This window comes from Lolium rigidum, chromosome 1 (genome assembly GCF_022539505.1).
Source record: "Lolium rigidum isolate FL_2022 chromosome 1, APGP_CSIRO_Lrig_0.1, whole genome shotgun sequence".
In the NCBI taxonomy this organism is placed as follows: domain Eukaryota; kingdom Viridiplantae; phylum Streptophyta; class Magnoliopsida; order Poales; family Poaceae; genus Lolium; species Lolium rigidum.
The window spans coordinates 104072703-104092407 of NC_061508.1; the positions used below are offsets into that span (position 1 = coordinate 104072703).

At 44.8% G+C, this 19705-nt stretch overlaps 1 protein-coding gene across 1 annotated transcript; it reads left to right on the forward strand.

Annotated features, from left to right (window-relative positions):
• The first annotated feature begins 237 nt into the window (after positions 1–237).
• Positions 238–3307, forward strand: LOC124678936 (ACT domain-containing protein ACR4-like). Its single transcript, XM_047214791.1, has 7 exons — positions 238–700; positions 798–843; positions 945–1059; positions 1206–1273; positions 1436–2056; positions 2408–2512; positions 2637–3307. The coding sequence occupies exons 1-7, from the start codon at positions 624–626 to the stop codon at positions 2985–2987; spliced, it is 1383 nt and encodes a 460-aa protein (XP_047070747.1). The 5' UTR covers positions 238–623; the 3' UTR covers positions 2988–3307.
• The last annotated feature ends 16398 nt before the right edge of the window (positions 3308–19705 follow it).

The window sequence follows — 19705 nt, forward strand, 5'->3', positions numbered from 1 at the left end:
AACTCTGAGCAGCCAAGTTTCCAAGAAAACTGAAAATGTTCAAATACTTGGAGCATCCCAAGATTTGTTCAATCTCCATACACATCCAACCTGCATTTCCCCCCCTCTGAGATAGGAACATGGTCATGTTGGGCAATGAACTCAAACGAACTATGATTAAATTGGACACATGGCCCACACTGGGATCACTATATAGTAACAAGCAAGCATGTCTAATATGGACAGGCAGAGGAACAAGGCACCCATTGGGATGGTCTTTTCCCCCAAACATCTCCCTTAAACCAGTGAAGGGACACCAACCAAAACCACTGCCTCTGCCGGGTCTGCCCATACACAACTACACAACACAAGCAGAGAGAGAGAAACACACAAATCCGCAACTAGCCATGTCCTCTCTCTCCCTCCTCCCATAGGCCCATAACCAAATATATATACTAGGACTAGGTGAGCTGCTTCAGCCTTCATAGTACAACAGCAACAGGGGAGGAGGAGGAGGAGGACGGAGGGGCGCCACCACCATCACCACCACAAGTACACTCGGATTGAGGAAGCAAAAGAGAAATATCCGTTTTGCCTCGCCGCCTTCTTTCTTTAGCTAGCTTTGCTTTCTCTCCTCTTCAACAATGATGGCCTGTGGTTCTCGAAGCAGCGAGATGGTCGACGAGTTTGAGAAGCTGGTCATCAGGATGAACCCTCCAAGGTTAATTTCCTTCCTTCCAAGCTCCAGACCCATGTTCCTTTTGACCTGTGTCTCCTGCTAACTGTGCTGCTTCTTCTTGGCCTTTGGGAACTTGCAGGGTCACCGTGGATAATGCATCCGACATGACTGCAACCTTGGTCAAGGTAAAGCTTCAGACAGGCCCTGCCCTGTTCTTGCAAATTCTAGGAGTAGCAGACATCCTCTTCTCTGCAGAATTATTTTGCTCACGCTTTGTGTTGCACAGGTGGACAGCGCGAACAAGTATGGGACCTTGCTGGAGGTCGTCCAGGTACTGACCGATCTGAAGCTGACCATAAAGAGGGCCTACATTTCGTCTGATGGGGAGTGGTTCATGGATGGTGAGTGAGCGAGGCCTTTATTTTCAGCATCCCTGTCTTGGAAATATTAAGGAGGAAGCTAGTGTGCCTTTCTGCTTTCCTGGTTTGGGTGTAAATCTTTCCATCTTTTCCTCAATCTTGATGAGGTTCTTCCCACCTTTGTGCAGTGTTCCATGTCGTGGATCAGGAAGGGAATAAGCTTTATGACAGCCAAGTCATCGACAGAATTGAACAGGTACAGTACAAGTAGTCCCAGCTTGTGTAGCCGCCAATTAATGGTTCCAAGAACAGAGTTACCTGCAGAGCAATGTGCAGTTATCGTTGCAATTTGCGAACGGTGGTGTGATTTTGGAAGAAGAAGAAGAGAGTTTGATTTTGCTGTTGTGTTTCGTTTCAGTCTCTGGGAGCCGGGTCTCTGAGTTTCCGGGGCACGGACCGGTGTGTCGGCGTCGAGGCCGAGGCGGAGGCGGCGCAGACGGTGATCGAGCTGGTCGGCAGGGACCGGCCGGGCCTCCTGTCGGAGGTCTTCGCGGTGCTCACCAACCTCAGGTGCAACATCGCGGCGTCGGAGGTGTGGACGCACGACGGCCGAATGGCTGCGCTGGTATACGTGACGGACGCGGACAACGACGGCGGCGGCATCGAGGACCCGGACCGGCTCGACAAGGTGAAGCGGCTGCTCCGGCACGTGCTGCGCGGCAGCAGCCGGGACAAGAAGAGCGCCCGGGCCGCCATCTCGTCGCGCGCCGTGGCGGCGCCGCACGCCCAGCGGCGGCTGCACCAGATGATGCGCGCCGACGACGGCAACAACAACAACGGGGAGGGCTGCGACGGCGGCGGAGGACGGAGCCTGCCGGTGGTGGCGGTGGAGGACTGCGCCGAGCGTGGCTACACGCTGGTGAACGTGCGGTGCCAGGACCGGCCGAAGCTGCTGTTCGACACGGTGTGCACCCTGACGGACATGCAGTACGTCGTGTTCCACGGGACCGTCATCGCCGAGGGCTCGGAGGCCTACCAGGTGCGTTCGAGACTGTTACATCGGTGCAGCTTTCCCTGCCGCTCTCCAGTACACGGCATTTCACCGGTTCCGATGCCTGCTCGGCTCGCATTTGTTTGACCAGCAGTACACCACGCTAGTGGGAGCAGAGATGCCTGCGTTGGTGGATACTGTTAGATCTCGGCATGTGACGAGGGCCGGAGATCCTGCCTAGTTTTGTGTGAACTTGACTGACTTCTCCAGTCGTCTCGTACCACTGTCCTATAGACAACAAACAACAACTACAGTACTACGAAGAAGAGATTGTTTTCTTTTCGTAGGAACAGAATCAAGGAGTGTCACTATATGCTCATCGATCCTCTGCTCTTGCAGGAGTTCTACATCAGGCACCTCTACGACGGCACCGCTGCCTCCGACGAAGACCGCGAGCAGCTCCGGCGGGGCCTCGAGGCCGCCATCCAACGGCGGAACACCGAGGTACACACCACATAACAGCTAACACGTTCAGTTCCGTGCGGACACAAAACATTCCTACTGATGAACTGAGCACCGCACTGCACTCTATAAGTACAGCATGTGATACGTTCGCTTTTATTTGCAGGGGCTTGGGCTGGAGCTGTGCTGCGAGGACAGGGTGGGGCTGCTGTCCGACGTGACCCGTATATTCCGGGAGCACGGGCTGTCCGTCACGCACGCCGAGGTGGAGACCCGCGGGGAGCAGGCGGCGAACGTCTTCTACGTGACCACCTCGTCGGGATTGCCCGTGCAGGCGCAGGCCGTGGAGGCCGTCAGGGCGGAGATCGGCGACGAGGTCCTCTTCGTCAGGGAGGACGCCGCCGCGCCCAAGTCGCCGCCGGGTCGCGACGGCGGCGGGCGCTCGCTGGGGAACATGATCAGGTCCCGCTCCGAGAAGTTCCTCTTCAACCTCGGACTCATCAGGTCGTGCTCGTAGGAGTAGAGGAGCATGCTAGCTCAGGTTAACCCCAGCTAGTTCAGTCAGTCAGTGTTGTAGTACGTAGCTACTCTACTAGCTAGCTTGAGCTAACTACGGTAGCTAGGGCGCGGTTCCTTTGTCAACGCCGCAAGCGCGCGTTGATCCTTGTCAACTTCTCAGATGAAGAGGAACGTGCCTGTTGGTCGTCCATCAGTAGCAGTGTAAATATTTTCCATCTTGTTTCTTCATCTTTTCCCATATCTTTGCTTGCTTATGTGGGAATTTGGTAGTGGCCCTTCGTCCCTAGCTAAATACAAATTCTACAACTCTCATGGACAGTTCATGCATCGCAACAGTTGGACCAAAGTTTAATCTAATATTGTTAATTAGGAGAGACTTGAAGTGGTTTACAATGTGAGCTCTCTCGTTCCAACTAAGTGACTGATAAGAAAAGGGTTCAAGTGCACTCCTCCCCCTCCGACGCCAGCCTCGCATCACCACCCCTCGTAACAACGCAACAGGCCATGTCGTGGACCATGGCGTGCTTATATTTTTGTTGTTGAGAAAATTATTGTGCATTACAGTTTGTAAGTTATCCATGACCTACATGACCTACATTATATAATTAGAGGCATGAAACACATGCGACTATCTTTTTCCAAAAATCTTGCGTCGTCGCTCACGTCTACCACACCCAGTCTCCTAGCGTACACCAAAGGAGATGGCAATAAGCCTCTAGAACCCGTCTCTCGTAGATCTGTACGGGTGAGGGACAATCAGGTTTTGGGGAGCGCTCTGGCGCGCCTACTAGCAACATCACGTCGTGCGATACCAACGACGATTTTTTGCTGGACGTCAACAACCTTCTAGTGACACCGTACATGCTCCCATACGACACTGTATGACAACCTAATTATATGCAACCGAATTCAAGTGCCCTTGCCGCGTCTACGAGGCCACCTCCTCTTGTTGGTATGCATTGTATGAGATCGCGCATGAGAGTAGTTCTTTGGTTTTAGAACCTAAACTGCTATAGCGTCAGTCCTGGCAAACTTGAGGGAGAGCTTCCTCCTAGCTTCCTCCTTCACAGGAGGAAGCTTTTTAAAAAATGGATACCATGTTCAAGGCGCCATTTTCTTGTTCTTGGGAACACCATTGTTAACCCATATATGTCATTTGATAATGGCAAGTATGTGTGGGATGCGCTCGTGACCATGTTTGGGATCTCGGAAGCTGAAAATTTATTGTATGTTATGGAGCAATAGTATGATTACAAGATAACTCATGAGCGCTTCATCATTAAGAAAGCTCAAAAGACACAATCCGTTACTAAAGAAGCTGAGCAGTTCAAGTGTGTATTATTAGACAAGTTCATTGTGGGAGGCACCATTGCCAAGCTACCTCCCACGTGAAGGAATTTTTCTACTTCTCTGAAATATAAGAGATAAAAAATCTGGTACGAATCTCATTGGGTCTCTTCATGTGGTGAAAAAGGCGAGAGCAAAAGACACATGCGCTCGAGGATTTGAGAGAGGTTATAGTGCTAGTTTGGTACGTTCAGAAAAATTTCCAATCCCACAAATTCAAAAACAAGAACAAGTTTGAGGGCTAAGTAAACTTTGATGACAAGAACAATGCCTCACAATCAAACAACTTCAAGAAGAAGAAGAAGAAGAAGAAGAAGAAGAAGAAGAATACATAGAAAGGGGCTTGCCACGTTTGTGGTGATCCTGATCATTGGGCTCCTAGCCGCCCTTATCGCTTTGACAAGCGTCAACATGGGAACAACGATAAGACTAATAATGTTGCTATTGTTGATACTGAGATGAAGGATGTTGTGCACGGTAATTTTTCTATTGTCATTTCAGTGTGTCATTCTCCTGGATGGTGGATAGACACGCGAGCCAATACACATGTATGTTTATAGATGCAAGGGGTGTGGTTCGTCTCCGTGACCCGCTGGACCGAACCTTGAATTTGGTACCATTAGGGTAATGTGCTGACCCACAAAAAAGTAGGTCCAAACGGAACCTGGTCCTTTTGGCCCTAGGGTAGAACCGCACCCAACTCTCTCCTCTCCACAGCATACACGCACGCAGCTGCGCCGCCGCATAGCACGTCGGGGTAGAGCATGCCGACCCATACCGCCTCCGCCCGCTGCTGGCTCCCCCGCCTCTGCCCCTGCCGGATCCAACGCCGCCACCCCCTGCCAGCTCCCCCGCCGGCTCCAACGCCGCTGCCCCTGCCAGATCCCCCGTCGCCGCCCCTATCAGCTCCCCTGTTGTCGCCGACTGCTGGAATGCCGCGAAGTGATTGAGACGCTCGGACCAGGAGAGCACCCCGGGCTCGTGAAGCACGCCATTCCAAACCCCCTTCTCCAGGTGCCGCTGAAGCCAGCGTACACGGAAGAGGTGTTCGAGTTCTACCTGTCCGACTCAGAGGTGCGGCTCCTGGTCACCAACGCCAAGGCCAACGCGGCCGTAGGCGGCCGCTGCCAAGCTGGCCCTCCCCCACGCCGCCACCACCACCCTCGTCTCCCCCGCCGGCCCGCTCCACCTCACTGGCTTCCCGGACGCCAAACAAGAAAAGGCGCCGAGGACAAGCAAGAACGACGTCGGTGCAGAACATCCGCGGCGTACAGTTCGCGGAGACGTACGCGATGGTGGTGACGCAACAGAGTAGGATCCAACCTTTAGGTTACCCGTAACCTTGTCAAAAAGGTGCGGGCCGACCCTTGAACCTGGTAATTTAATATAGGTCCACATGTCCAGTAACAGGTCCAAACCGGACCGACCCCCTTGCATCATGATGTATGTTCTGAAATTTCCAGGTCATAGAGACTTCTTTCCTCCTGATGGGAAACGGCTCACATGCTTATATTCATGGTGTTGGTAAGGTAACTCTAAAACTGACTCCATGATGACCATAAAACTGAAGAATATGCAGCACGTTACCTCTATCAATAAGAATCTCGTCAAGCAATCTTGCACTCTTCTTCAGGGAAGATACTCCCTTGATACAACACTCTGCACTTGGAGTCCCAAGATCAAATGCCTTGTGTCCCCAACTCCACCGTGTGGTTGTCAAGCACAAGGTTTCGCGTAAGTAAATAACACAAGTAGAAATAAAACAAGTAAAAACTAAACTAGATAAAATAACTAAGTAAAAACTGTAAAGAGGTTGATTGTTTTTGGTGTTCTAGATGCAAATAAGAAAGTAAATATTTTCATATTTTCATATTAAAATAGTGCAACAAATAGGAAATAATGTAAAATCAATATACAGGTGTTTCTTATGATAAAAAGTGGACCGAGGTTCATGGGTTCACTTGACTATTGTCTCGTAAAGTTGTGTTGGAAAAAAAGCAATTCATCAATGAGATATGAACGTGCAGATAATATTATATAAGATTAGAATTAATATGGTATCACGTCTTAACATAGATATGATGCAACACATCTCTCTTATACTCCACAAGAAAGAAACTTCATCAATCTTGTATTAAGATTTTTTTTTGGAACTTTCTACTGTGGGGGAGCCCTCCACAGCCTCACTTTATTAAAGAACTCAAAAAACTATTTACAAAGTTCAAATAAGAACAATATATGCAATATATACAGGGGAGCCTATGGAAAAGAAGCAAGCCATGAGGATAAGTTTTTCAGCTACAGAAGTCTTCACCCTATGCTTAAGCATGGTGATATCATGAAAAAACCCAGTTTTCTAGCCTCTGAAAGTTGGTCTGATGTGTTTGAAAGTCTAGTCATTCCTCTGTTTCCAAATGTTCTAACATGCCAGAATTGTAACCTCCACAAAGCAAGGTCCTTTGAAACTTTTCCTGGCATATATCAAGATCTCAGCAGTGTCCCCAGGTTTCCAAGGTATTTGCAAATAATTCCACGCTCTTGTGCTGAACATACAATTGAAGAACAGGTGCCTCCAATCTTCCAGGGGACTGCTAGGGCAAAGAACACAACCATGATAGTTGGTAACATTTCAGTTCCTTCTAATCAGCATATCCTTTGTATTTATACGGTCATGAAGAAGCAGCCAAGCAAAAAATTGTGCTTGGCAGTACACTTGCTCTTCCAAAGCCAAACTGAGGGAGAATGGGTTCTATAGAAGCAAAATGCATTTGATAAACCAGTCCAGGCTTGAAAATCACTTTTCCTTTGTTAACAGCCCATTTATCAAGTTCCTGATCTGAGACTTCAATCTCAGCCATTAATTCCTGTAACTGCAGATATTCAGAGTGTGCTTGTGCTGATAAAGGCAAATGGAATAAATCACTCATTCCATTCCTAGCAAAGAACTCCTTGACAAATATCAGCTTATCCTTGGTGAAAGAAAAAAAAAACCTTTGAAATTTGACATCAAGGGTATTATCCTTCCATAAATCACACCAGAACAAAATGGAGCTGTCATCTCCCACCTCACACCTGGTAATAGCTCTATACTGATCTGACAACTTGAAAACATTCTTCCACCAAAAAGAGCCAATCAAGGAAATGGCATGGGGAACAGAGTCAAAATAATATGAGTCTCAGACTAATTGACCCCAAGGTGTAGCATCATTGTTATAAAACTTTCAGCAAAAGAGCTGCATTTTGGACTTTAAGATTTATAATTCCAAATCCACCTTTATTCTTTGGCTTACATATCATACTCCATGCAGCCAAAGAGTGAATTTTATCTTTGTCCTTCCTCCTCTAGAGACAATGCCTTCTTGCTCTATCCACCACATCTACCACTCTCACAGGAATCATTAGTGATAGCATGAAAAAGGTGGGCAGTGGTGAAAGCACTGAATTAACCAGAACCAATCTATCCCCATAAGAAAGAAAAGAAGAAGTAGTAGACAATCTTCTTTCAATTCTATCAGTGAGAGGTGACATGTCTTTGATAGTTGGCCTAGTTGTTCCCATTGGCAGCCCAAGATATGTGAAAGGCATGGATCCTAACCGACAATCAAAATCTTTAGCTAACTGAATTGATTCATCATGTGGGACATTGATAGGATTCATAGAAGATTTACTATAATTAATCTTGAGCCCAGTGAAGGCAGCATATTGCCCTAGAATTTCTCTGAACTTAGCCAATTGCAACTGATCAGCAGGGATTACAATAATTGTGTCATCAACATATTGTATAATGGGATAATCATTGCAACAAGGAATTGGGGCCGTCGACAATCCTTCATGAAAAGCATAGTTGACTAAAGACCGTAACATATCAGCTCCATGTACAAAAAGCAAAGGGGGTAGTGGATGTCCCTACCTGACTACTCTTATGCAAGGGAAAGATTTACCAGGCACTCCATTCAAAAGAATAGAAGAGGTTCCAGAGGACAACACTTCTTTTACCCATTTCAGAAAAAAAAGTTCAAGATACCCTTTTGCTCTCATAATTTGAATTACGGCATCATCCTCCAATGTATCAAAAGCCTTCTCAAAATCAATTTTGAGGACCACAATCTTCCTCTTTGACTGATGGCATTGATAGAGAATTTAAAAAGACCAGGCAAGACAATCTTGAATCCTGAATGAAGCCATACTGATTTCCATGTATAGTTCCTTTTATCGCCACTTGCATTCTATTAGCAGCCATCTTAGTGAGAAAGTTCAAGCAGGTGTTTGTTAGAGAAATGGATCTAAAATCATTGATTGTCTCTGGGCTATGCTTTTTGGGCACAAGAGTGATAAAGGACCCATTAATACTCTGCAGAGCAGCCACATCAGAGTGAAACTCATTACAGATATTGGAGAAATCTATTTTAACAATTTGCCATCATTTCTTTAAAAATAAACCATTGAATCCATCAGGACCAGGGGCTCTATCTGCCTTCATATACTTGAAAATATTATCCATTTCCTCCTCAGAGAAAGTCTCCACTAATGCATCCGTTCCATCAACAACTGAGAATACAAACTCAAATTGAGAGCAGAAGTTGGCTATGATTGCCCCATTCTGTTTTTGAAACTATGCAAGAAGGCAAAAGCTTTTTCTTGATGTGTTGCAAGAGTACCTCCATTCTCATCAAGAATATCTGCAACCACATTTTGCTTGTATCTCTCAGTGGCCTGGGATTAAAAAATTGGTGTTTTCACCACCAAGTTTGATCCATCTAATTGTGCATCTTTTCCTCCAATAATTAGACTGAGTTTGCAACAAGCACTTGAGATGTTCTTTGACAATATTCCTGAAAATGAATTCAGGCTTACTAAGCTCCATGTCATCCTCTAACTGATCCAGTATGAAAATGGTTTGATTGCATTTAGCAATTAGAATTTTGATACTAGAAAGACTCTTGCCCCATCTCTTAAGTTCATATCTCAAATTCTTTAATTTAGGAGTGATAATGCCAGCAGCTGAATTAGGTCTCACATGGAGATTCCAAGTTTTCCTAACCAACTCCATGAATCTAGGTTGATCCACCCAGTGGTTTTCAAATCTAAAGATATGGGCCTTGGGAATATTTGTAGCAATACTAATATCACATGGAACATGGTCACAAGTGGGCTTTGCCATGGGATGTACTAAAGTATTAGGATAAGTGATAGTCCACTGACAACTAGTGAAAAACCAACCAAGTTGTTCCAGCAGAGGTTGCTCTTGCATATTGGACCATGTAAAATTTCTTCCTTTCAAGGGAATTTTAACCAGCCCTAGGTAACTTATAATTTCATTGAAAACAAAGATATCATTTAAATCATCCCCTGGTTTATTCATGTCCTCAACAAAGAGAACCCTGACAACAGACCTATGAATTTCAAGTAATTTTTCATAAAAATGGAGCTATTCCACAAGACAATAATCCCTCCAGAGGCACCAACAGAGGGAGAAAAGGCAAATTGATCAAATATTTTTGGAAAAAAACTTCTGATAAAAGAATGATCAAAATTTTCACATTTGGTTTCGTGTAATAAAATCACAGAGCAATTGCTTTCATTAATTTTATTGAAAATTATCAGTCTCTTGTTTCTATCATTAAGACCTTTGACATTCTAGTCAAGAACCAGCCAATACATTAACCATTGCTTTGTACTATCCATAAAACATATGATAACATGAGAAAAAAGAAAGGTCTTGGATAACCAGGACACCACACAGCAAGTCAACAACCCAATAATAAAAAAAACAAAGTTCCATTGCGGTTCATACTCATAAAGTACTGATATAAAAGGAGTATCACACCAGGAATATATATAATATTACAGAGCCAAAATATACCCACAGTTGGGCCCAAAAGCAGCCTGGGATCTTGTCTAATCATTTAAACCATGTGATAATGATCAGAAGTAGAAGAACCCGTAAGCTTCTCCTCAGTCAACTTCCCAGCTGGAATTTCCAATGCTTCCCCCACCTTTTGCAGCACCTTGATGATGTCTACGGGTGCTTCTATTCTTGTAGACAGTGTTGGGCCTCCAAGAGCAGAGGTTTGTAGAACAGCAGCAAGTTTCCCTTAAGTGGATCACCCAAGGTTTATCGAACTCAGGGAGGAAGAGGTCAAAGATATCCCTCTCAAGCAACCCTCCAATCACGAACAAGAAGTCTCTTGTGTCCCCAACACACCTAATACACTTGTCAGATGTATAGGTGCACTAGTTCGGCGAAGAGATAGTGAAATACAAGTAATATGGATGTATATGAGTGGTAATAGCAATCTGAATAAAATATGGCAGCGAGTAAACATGCAACTGTAACAATAAACAAACGGAGATTCGATGTTTGGAAACAAGGCCTAGGGATCATACTTTCACTAGTGGACACTCTCAACATTGATCACATAATAAAACCACTCTACACTCTCTTGTTGGATGATGAACACCACTAATTGCGTAGGGCTACAAGAGCACCTCAATGCCGGAGTTAACAAGCTCCACAACATTCAATGTTCATATTTAAATAACCTTAGAGTGCATGATAGACCAACGCAATCACACCGAGAACTAACATAGCATGCACACCATCACCGACGTGACTATGAAAGGGGGAATAAATTGCATCAATACCATCATAGTAATAGTTAACTTCATAATCTACAAGAGATCACAATCATAAACTACGCCAAGTACTACACGATGCACACACTATCACCATTACATCATGGAGGAGGAATAGCCTACTTTAATAACATCACTAGAGTAGCACATAGACAACTAGATCACAAAGAGAGAGATGAACCACATAGCTACAGCAGAGCCCTCAGCCCCGGGGGTGAACTACTCCCTCCTCATGGGAGACAGCAGCGTTGATGGAGATGGCGGTGGTGTCGATGGAGATGCCTTCCGGGGGCACTTCCCCGTCCCGGCAGGGTGCCGGAACAGAGACTTCTGTCCCCCGAATTGGAGTTTCGCGATGGCGGCGGCTCGGAAGGTTTTCTCGGGTTTCGTCAATCGGGGTAGGGTTTTCGCGACGGAGACCTTAAGTAGGCGGAAGGGCAGCCTCGGAGGGGCCCTGGTGGGCCCACACACTAGGGGGGCGCGCCCCACCCCTTGGCCGCGCCGCCCTGGCGTGTGGGGCCCCCCTGGCTCCTCTCCGGTACTTCTTCGATGCTTTGGAACCTTCCGGGAAAAATAAGGTGTTGGGTATTGATTTCGTCCGATTCCGAGAATATTTCCTTACTAGGATTTCTGAAACCAAAAACAGCAGAAAACAGGAACTGGCACTTCGGCATCTCGTCAATAGGTTAGTTCCGGAAAACGCATAAAATCATCTTAAAGTGTGAACAAAACATGTAGGTATTGTCATAAAACAAGCATGGAACATAAGAAATTATCGATACGTTTGAGACGTATCAAGCATCCCCAAGCTTAGTTCCTACTCGCCCTCGAGTAGGTAAACGATAACAAGGATAATTTCTGAAGTGACATGCTACTAACATAATCTTGATCATCCTATTGTAAAGCATATGAGATGAATGCAGCGATTCAAAGCAATGGTAAAGACAATGAGTAAACAACTGAATCATATAGCAAAGACTTTTCATGAATAATACTTTCAAGACAAGCATCAATAAGACTTGCATATGAGTTACTCATAAAGCAATAGATTCAAAGTAAAGGCATTGAAGCAACACAAAGGAAGATATAAGTTTCAGCAGTTGCTTTCAACTTCAACATGTATATCTCATGGATATTTGTCAACATAAAGCAATATAACAAGTGCAATAGGTAAACATGTAAGAATCAATGCACAGTTAACACAAGTGTTTGCTTATAAGATAGAAAGAAGTTGGTAAATTGACTCAACAATAAAATAAAAGATAGGCCCTTCGCAGAGGGAAGCATGGATTACTATTTTTGTGCTAGAGCTTTTCATTTTGAAAACATAGAAACAATTTTGTCAACGGTAGTAATAAATCATATGTGTTATGCATAATACATCTTATAAGTTGCAAGCCTCATGCATAGATTACCAATAGTGCTCGCACCTTGTCCTAATTAGCTTGGATTAACATGGATTATCATTGCATAGCATATGTTTCAACCAAGTGTCACAAAGGGGTACCTCTATGCCGCCTGTACAAAGGTCTAAGGAGAAAGCTCGCATTGGATTTCTCGCTTTTGATTATTCTCAACTTAGACATCCATACCGGGACAACATAGACAACGGATAATGAACTCCTCTTTAATGCATAAGCATTCAACAACAGTTAAAATTCTCATAAGAGATTGAGGATTAATTGTCCAAACTGAAACTTCCACCATGAATCATGGCTTTAGTTAGCGGCCCAATGTTCTTCTCTAAAAGTATGCATACTCAAACCATTTGATCATGAAAATCGCCCTTACTTCAGACAAGACGAACATGCATAGCAACTCACATGATATTCAACAAAGGTGTAATAGTTGGTGGCGTCCCCAGAAGCATGGTTACCGCTCAACAAGCAACTTAAGAAATAAGATACATAGCTACATATTCTTCACCACAATAGTTTTTAAGGCTATTTTCCCATGAGCTATATATTGCAAAGACAAAGGATAGAATTTTAAAGGTAGCACTCAAGTAATTTACTTTGGAATGGCGGAGAAATACCATGTGGTAGGTAGGTATGGTGGACACAAATGGCATAGTATTTGGCTCAAGGATTTGGATGCACGAGAAGAATTCCTCTCAATACAAGGCTAGGCTAGCAAGGTTGTTTGAAGCAAACTCAAGTATAAAACGGTGCAGCAAGACTCACATATGAACATATTGTAAGCATTATAAGACTTTATATCGTCTTCCTTGTTGTTCAAACACCTTAACTAGAAAATATCTAGACTCTAGAGAAACCGATCATGCAAACCAAATTTTAACAAGCTCTATGTAGTTCTTCATTAATAGGTGCAAAGTACATGATGCAAGAGCTTAAACATGATCTATATGAGCACAAAAATTGCCAAGTATCAAATTATTCGAGACATTATACCATTTACCACATGCGGCATTTTCCGTTTCCAACCATATAACAATTAACGAAGCAGTTTCAGCCTTCGCCATGAACATTAAAAGCTAAGAACACGTGTGTTCATATGAACCAGCGGAGCGTGTCTCTCTCCCACACAAGCATTTATTCAGAGAATGAAAATAACAATACGAAAATAAAAGCACACAGACGCTCCAAGTAAAGCACATAAGATGTGGCCGAATAAAAATATAGTTTCAAGAGAAGAAACCTGATAATTTGTCGATGAAGAAGGGGATGCCTTGGGCATCCCCAAGCTTAGATGCTTGAGTCTTCTTGAAATATGCAGGGATGAACCATGGGGGCATCCTCAAGCTTAGACTTTTCACTCTTCTTGATCATATTGTATCATCCTCCTCTCTTGACCCTTCAAAACTTCCTCCACACCAAACTCGAAATAAACTCATTAGAGGGTTAGTGCATGATTAAAAATTCACATGTTCAGAGGTTACACAATCATTCCTAACACTTCTGGACATTGCTCAAAGCTACTGGAAGGTAATGGAACAAAGAAATCCATCCAACACAGCAAAAGAGGCAATGCGAAATAAAAGGCAGAATCTGTCAAAACAGAACGATCCAGTAAAGACGAATTTTAAAGAGGCACCAGACTTGCTCAGACGAAAATTCTCAAATTGAATGAAAGTTGCGTACATATCTGTGGATCACTCACGTAAATTGGCAGATTTTTCTGAGTTACCTACAGAGAATCATACCCAAATTCGTGACGACAAAGAAATCTGTTCTCGCGCAGTAATCCAAATCTAGTATGAACCTTACTATCAAAGATTTTACTTGGCACAACAATGCAATAAAGTAAGATAAGGAGAGGTTGCTACAGTAGTAACAACTTCCAAGACTCAAATATAAAACAAAATTGATGTAGTAAAATAAACACATGGGTTATCTCCCAAGAAGTGCTTTCTTTATAGCCATTAAGATGGGCTCAGCAGTTTTAATGGTGCTCACATAAGGATGAAAGTTGAAGCAAAGGGAGCATAAAAAAGCATGTATGAAACAAATTTAAGCCTAACCCACTTCCTATGAGAAGGAACCTTGTACACAAATAAATTCATGAGGAGCAAAGTGACAAGCATAGGAGGATAAAACACGAGTAACTTCAATATTCTCAACATAAAGAGGGGAAACTTAATATTATTAAGATGCATATAACCGTGTTTCCCTCTCTCATAATAACTTTCAGTAGCATCATTGATGAAATCCACAATATATCCATCACTTAAAACATTCTTATCATGGTTCATATGCATAAAAGTATCATTAATTTTGGCATAAGAAGAGTTCTTCTCCTTAATAGTAATTGGAGCAAGATTATTATCAAGAATTTGAACATGGTAAACAAGTTGCATATTAAGGAAATTGTTTTTAGCAATCCAATCATAACTATGACAAGTTTCATAAGGATAGTTATAACCTATATCATAGCATTCTTTATAGGGATTTCTATTTTCGTGCCCTCGGGTCCTTAGTTGTACTCAGTTTTCCCCAGCTCCTTAGTTTTTCCTCAGTTTTCCCCAACTTCTTGTCTATAACCCGCAGAAAGAGCTCGGACGGAAGGAATCCCGTTTAGTTGACGTTGGTTGGTGTCGGCAAGTGGGGCCGCTGTTGGTGCCCCGCAGTGGACACGTCTCCACTTATCCGGATCATCGTGGGACCCACAACTTGTCCACGTGAGAGCGCCGGACCCACGGCTTACCCGAGTGACCGTTGCAAAATGGGAGCCCGACCTAGCCCCGCGCCCATGCCCGTGCCATTGCTTCCCCTTTCTTTCTCCGCGCCCCATTGTTCTTCTTCTCCGCCGGCGGCAGCCCTTCTCCGGCACGCGGGTGATGTCTAGTTTCTCTTCGACCTCCCGTTCTTCATGGCCGCGGTATGGACCCGTGCCTTTGACAAGATGCCCCGACGCCCACGCCAGGAGCCTGCGAAGCGGTCGATCCGTAAGACGGACGAGAACGGCAACCGTGGACGTGAGTTCGTTGCATGCGAGAGCTTGCCATATAGAGAGGGGGATAAGGTTAGATCTCGATCCAATTTCTCTCGTTTTCTCTCGATTTTCTTGTTATTCCCTCGAATTTGGGATTTAGGGTTCACGTTGTTGTTTTCAGATCTTGAAGAAATGCAGGCATTTCGAGTGGATCGATGTGTACGTTCGGAGGCTTCGGTTGCGAGGAATCAATTGGCGCTAATGGGGGCGCAATTTGGGAGGGGGGACTTGTCTGTAGAGAATGCGGCGGAGAGAGGAGCCGTTCCGATTAGGGACCTTCCGATTATGCCTAATGCTCCCAATGCGGAACCGGTGGAAGTGAAGGGAGAACTGAAGAAAATGAACAAGCGGTTAAGGCAGCTGATCGAGTTGAAGAAGCAAGCTAATCGATGGCTGGTTGTTTTTTTTGTTGTATAATTACGATCGGATTCTTATCATTGCTCACCGGGCGCTAGAAGTTGTTACAAGGGATACCTAGTTACAAATCCATTATTCGGTTGGGATGTACTTGTAGTTGTTTTCAAAGTTAGTGTGTGCATTCACCGAAATTACCAAACTATATTCCCTAAAAGAAAAGGACAGCTAAAGATAGTTGATAATTGTTAGAGGGGTGACAAATAATGCAATCCCCGAAATCCGCAAATATGTATGCCTCATGTTTATACCAAAATTATACCACTTTTAGGCCTTTCCAAAATACCAATACCATATCCCAAACTATATTCCCTAAAAGAAAAGGACAACTAAAGATAGTTGATAATTGTTAGAGGGGTGAAAAATAATGCAATCACCGAAATCCGCAAATATGTATGCCTCATGTTTATAACAAAATTATACCACTTTTAGGCCGTTTCAAAATGGGATCCCTTTCAAAATAGGGTCCCTTCAAAATACCAATACAATATCCCAAACTATATTCCCTAAAAGAAAAGGACAGCTAAAGATAGTTGATAATTGTTAGAGGGGTGACAAATAATGCAATCACCGAAATCCGCAAATATGTATGCCTCATGTTTATAACAAAATTATACCACTTTTAGGCCGTTTCAAAATGGGATCCCTTTCAAAATAGGGTCCCTTCAAAATACCAATACAATATCCCAAACTATATTCCCTAAAAGAAAAGGACAGCTAAAGATAGTTGATAATTGTTAGAGGGGTGACAAATAATGCAATCGCCGAAATCTGCAAAAATGTATGCCTCATGTTTATAACAAAATTATACCACTTTTAGGCCGTTTCAAAATGCCAATACTATATCCCAAACTATATTCCCTAAAAGAAAAGGACAGCTCAAGATAGTTGATAATTGTTAGAGGGCTGACAAATAATGAAATCACCGAAATCCGCAAATATGTATGCCTCATGTTTATACCAATACTATATATTAAGTGGCAAACTCGTCATTGCATTCTCCACCGACAGAGAGAGAGAGAGAGATTTTTTTTGAAGTAGAGAGAGAGAGAGATGGGTGGCCACGAAGAGAGAGAGAGAGAGACAGAGGTTGCCACGAAGAGACGGATAGGGGTATACTGCCCGTTAGATCAGTGGATCAACGGTTCGTGGAGTCGATCCGTGTGACAACGGCTCAACCAATCGGGATAAGTTTGGGCTTCTCGAGCATTTGTGACAGTACTTGAGGGCAAAACTGAGTAGTACTAAGAATCCAAGGGCACATAAATAGTAAATAGACTAAGGGATTCAAACAAAAGAATTACAAAATGAAAAATGTGTGTTTTGTACAATATAATTCATATTGGGCTACATCAAATTATTTGCAATTCAAATATACATGAGTGTGACAATTATGGCATCATTTAGACAAACTATGTTTTGGGAAAGATGTTTTGCAAAGGGGTTTGGGTGGAAAACCATGCATCTTCATAGCTACACTAGTGATTCCGAGAAGTGGCAATTTGTGGTAAAACTTGATTTATATATGTTTGTTAAGGTTTTCTAGGTGGCGAGGTTGCGTAGGAAGACTCCATGAGTAGTTGCCACTATGTTTTTATTTTTTGGATTTTTTGCGCATGAAATGACTCAATTAGCTATGTTAATCTCATTTGTTGACTCTCCGTTGACCAGCTACTTGAGGGTAAAACTGAGTATATTGCACTTGCCGGTCTAAGTCCTCGAGGGGAAAGCCGAGTACGGATAAAATTTACGTATAAGGCCCGAGGTTATAGCTGAGTACACCAAACGTCCCGGGGTTAGACTCGGGTAGCGGTGCACGCTGCAGCCGTGCATAGCGGACGCGTGTTGCCGTGCATAGCGGACGCGTGTTGCGGTACACGCCACCTTCGTCTTTATAGAGCCCCTCTTTCTCTCCCTCGACGCACGTTCTCACCGGCTCACCGCAACCGCCTCTCTGTCCCATCATCTTCTCCACAACCGAAGAAAAAACCCCGAAGAAAACCGCCGGCGATGGAGAAGAATGAGATGCCCATTGTCGGCACATCGGCCGCCGCCCCCGTCCGGGCCCCTGTCGCTGCTTCCATCGTAGCAGCCGGCGCATCGGCCGCCGCCCCGTCCGAGCCCCTGTCGCTGCTTCCAACGTAGCAGCCGGCGCATCGGCCGCCGCCCCGTCCGGGCCCCTGTCGCTGCTTCCAACGTAGCAGCCGGCGCATCGGCCGCCGCCCCCGTCCGGGCCCCTCGTCGCTGCTTCCAACGTAGCAGCCGGCGCATCGGCCGCCGCCACCGTCCGAGTCCCCGTCGATTGGGACCCGTACGAACCGAGTGCGGTACGACGCGCCGGAGAACCCCTACGACACCACCATCGTTGACAACGAGCCGGAGGTAACCCTTTGTTCCCTAGTTCTTATCTCATTTCAATCATTTTGTGTTAGATCTACCGTTATTACGGTTCGTCCGTTCCTAGTTCAATCCTTCTTTGTTAGATCTTGCGTTATTACTTGTTCGTCTGTTCCTAGTTCGATCCTTTTGTGTTAGATCTTGCGTTATTAGTGTTTGTGATTTGCTTTTGTTTAAGATTTGTGCCGATGATGATGAATATTTGGGCATAAATTGATTCGGGGTTTGGTCGGTAAACAATTGGTGTGTACAAATTTGTTGTGCATGATCTTTGGTTTGTCGACTCAAATCCTGGATATAAGTGTGTCCAATGTAACCGAGGCTACCTCTTTTTTTCGAGCCCATATTATCATGCATGATTTATTGTTCACTCTCCGTTCCATCATCGTTGCAATTGACTCCGTGTTTTTGCACGATCTTTGGTGCTACGTGACGAGTGCGGAGCGGCGACGTCGACGACGACGACGAGTCCTTCCACACCAAGACTCGTCACGTCCTCGGGAGGCTGCAGATCCGGCCATTACGATGGCCCTTTTGCTCGAGGCATTTACAAGTGCCCCTTCGCAACAGGAAGCTCCGCGCCACCGACTTCAACTCCCCGGTGAACCATGCTGAATCCATTGGCGGATGTGGCGCTAGAGTTGGAAGGACCGTGAACGTGCATGCGTACATGGCCAAACACAAAGCACTTGGGATTCACCTGCGCAACCTCCAAGCGAGTCACACGCGCTACCCGGAGGCGTTGAACGTGCCTACTGCACTCTCTCGTATGTGATCTGCTCTATCCGTAGAGCAGCTTAATTTCATGTAAATTGTAGCTTATGTTGGATCTATCGGTACTACTTTTGGATCTGTCCTGAATATATCTATGCTATGTTGGTTGCTTGTATGCGGCTTATCCTATATTTTTCTCTCGGATTTGTGCCCTAGATTTCCTACCTGATTGGGTAAAAACGAAGGCATAAAGAAATGAATGGCGTTAAAAAACGAAGGAGAAGCTGCTCTAGATTTGCTACCAATTTGGGCTATCAAATATGAATGAGATCGAGCGATAGAGAGGAAAAAGGTACATTGAAAACTGCTAATCCGGGCGGAAGAGACAGAAACCACTCGTGCCCCGTCCGGACCCACACGGCTCCACACGCTACGGCCCCACACGCTACGGCCACACAAACACGGCCTCGTCCTGTCCCACGCGGTCCCACACGACGCGACCCCACAAACGACACGACCCCACTCGTCGGCACGGAACGGTCAACTTAACGGATTCCTTCCGTCCGAGCTCCTTCTGCGGTTCAGACAAGGGCTTGGGGAAAACTGAGGAAAAACTAAGGAGCTGGGGAAAACTGAGTACAACTAAGGACCTGAGGGCACGAAAATAGAAATCCCTTCTTTATAATAATCATCAAAGATTGGAGGCATAGTGTCATCATAAGAAATAGAATAGTTATCTTTCACAGTATGCTCATC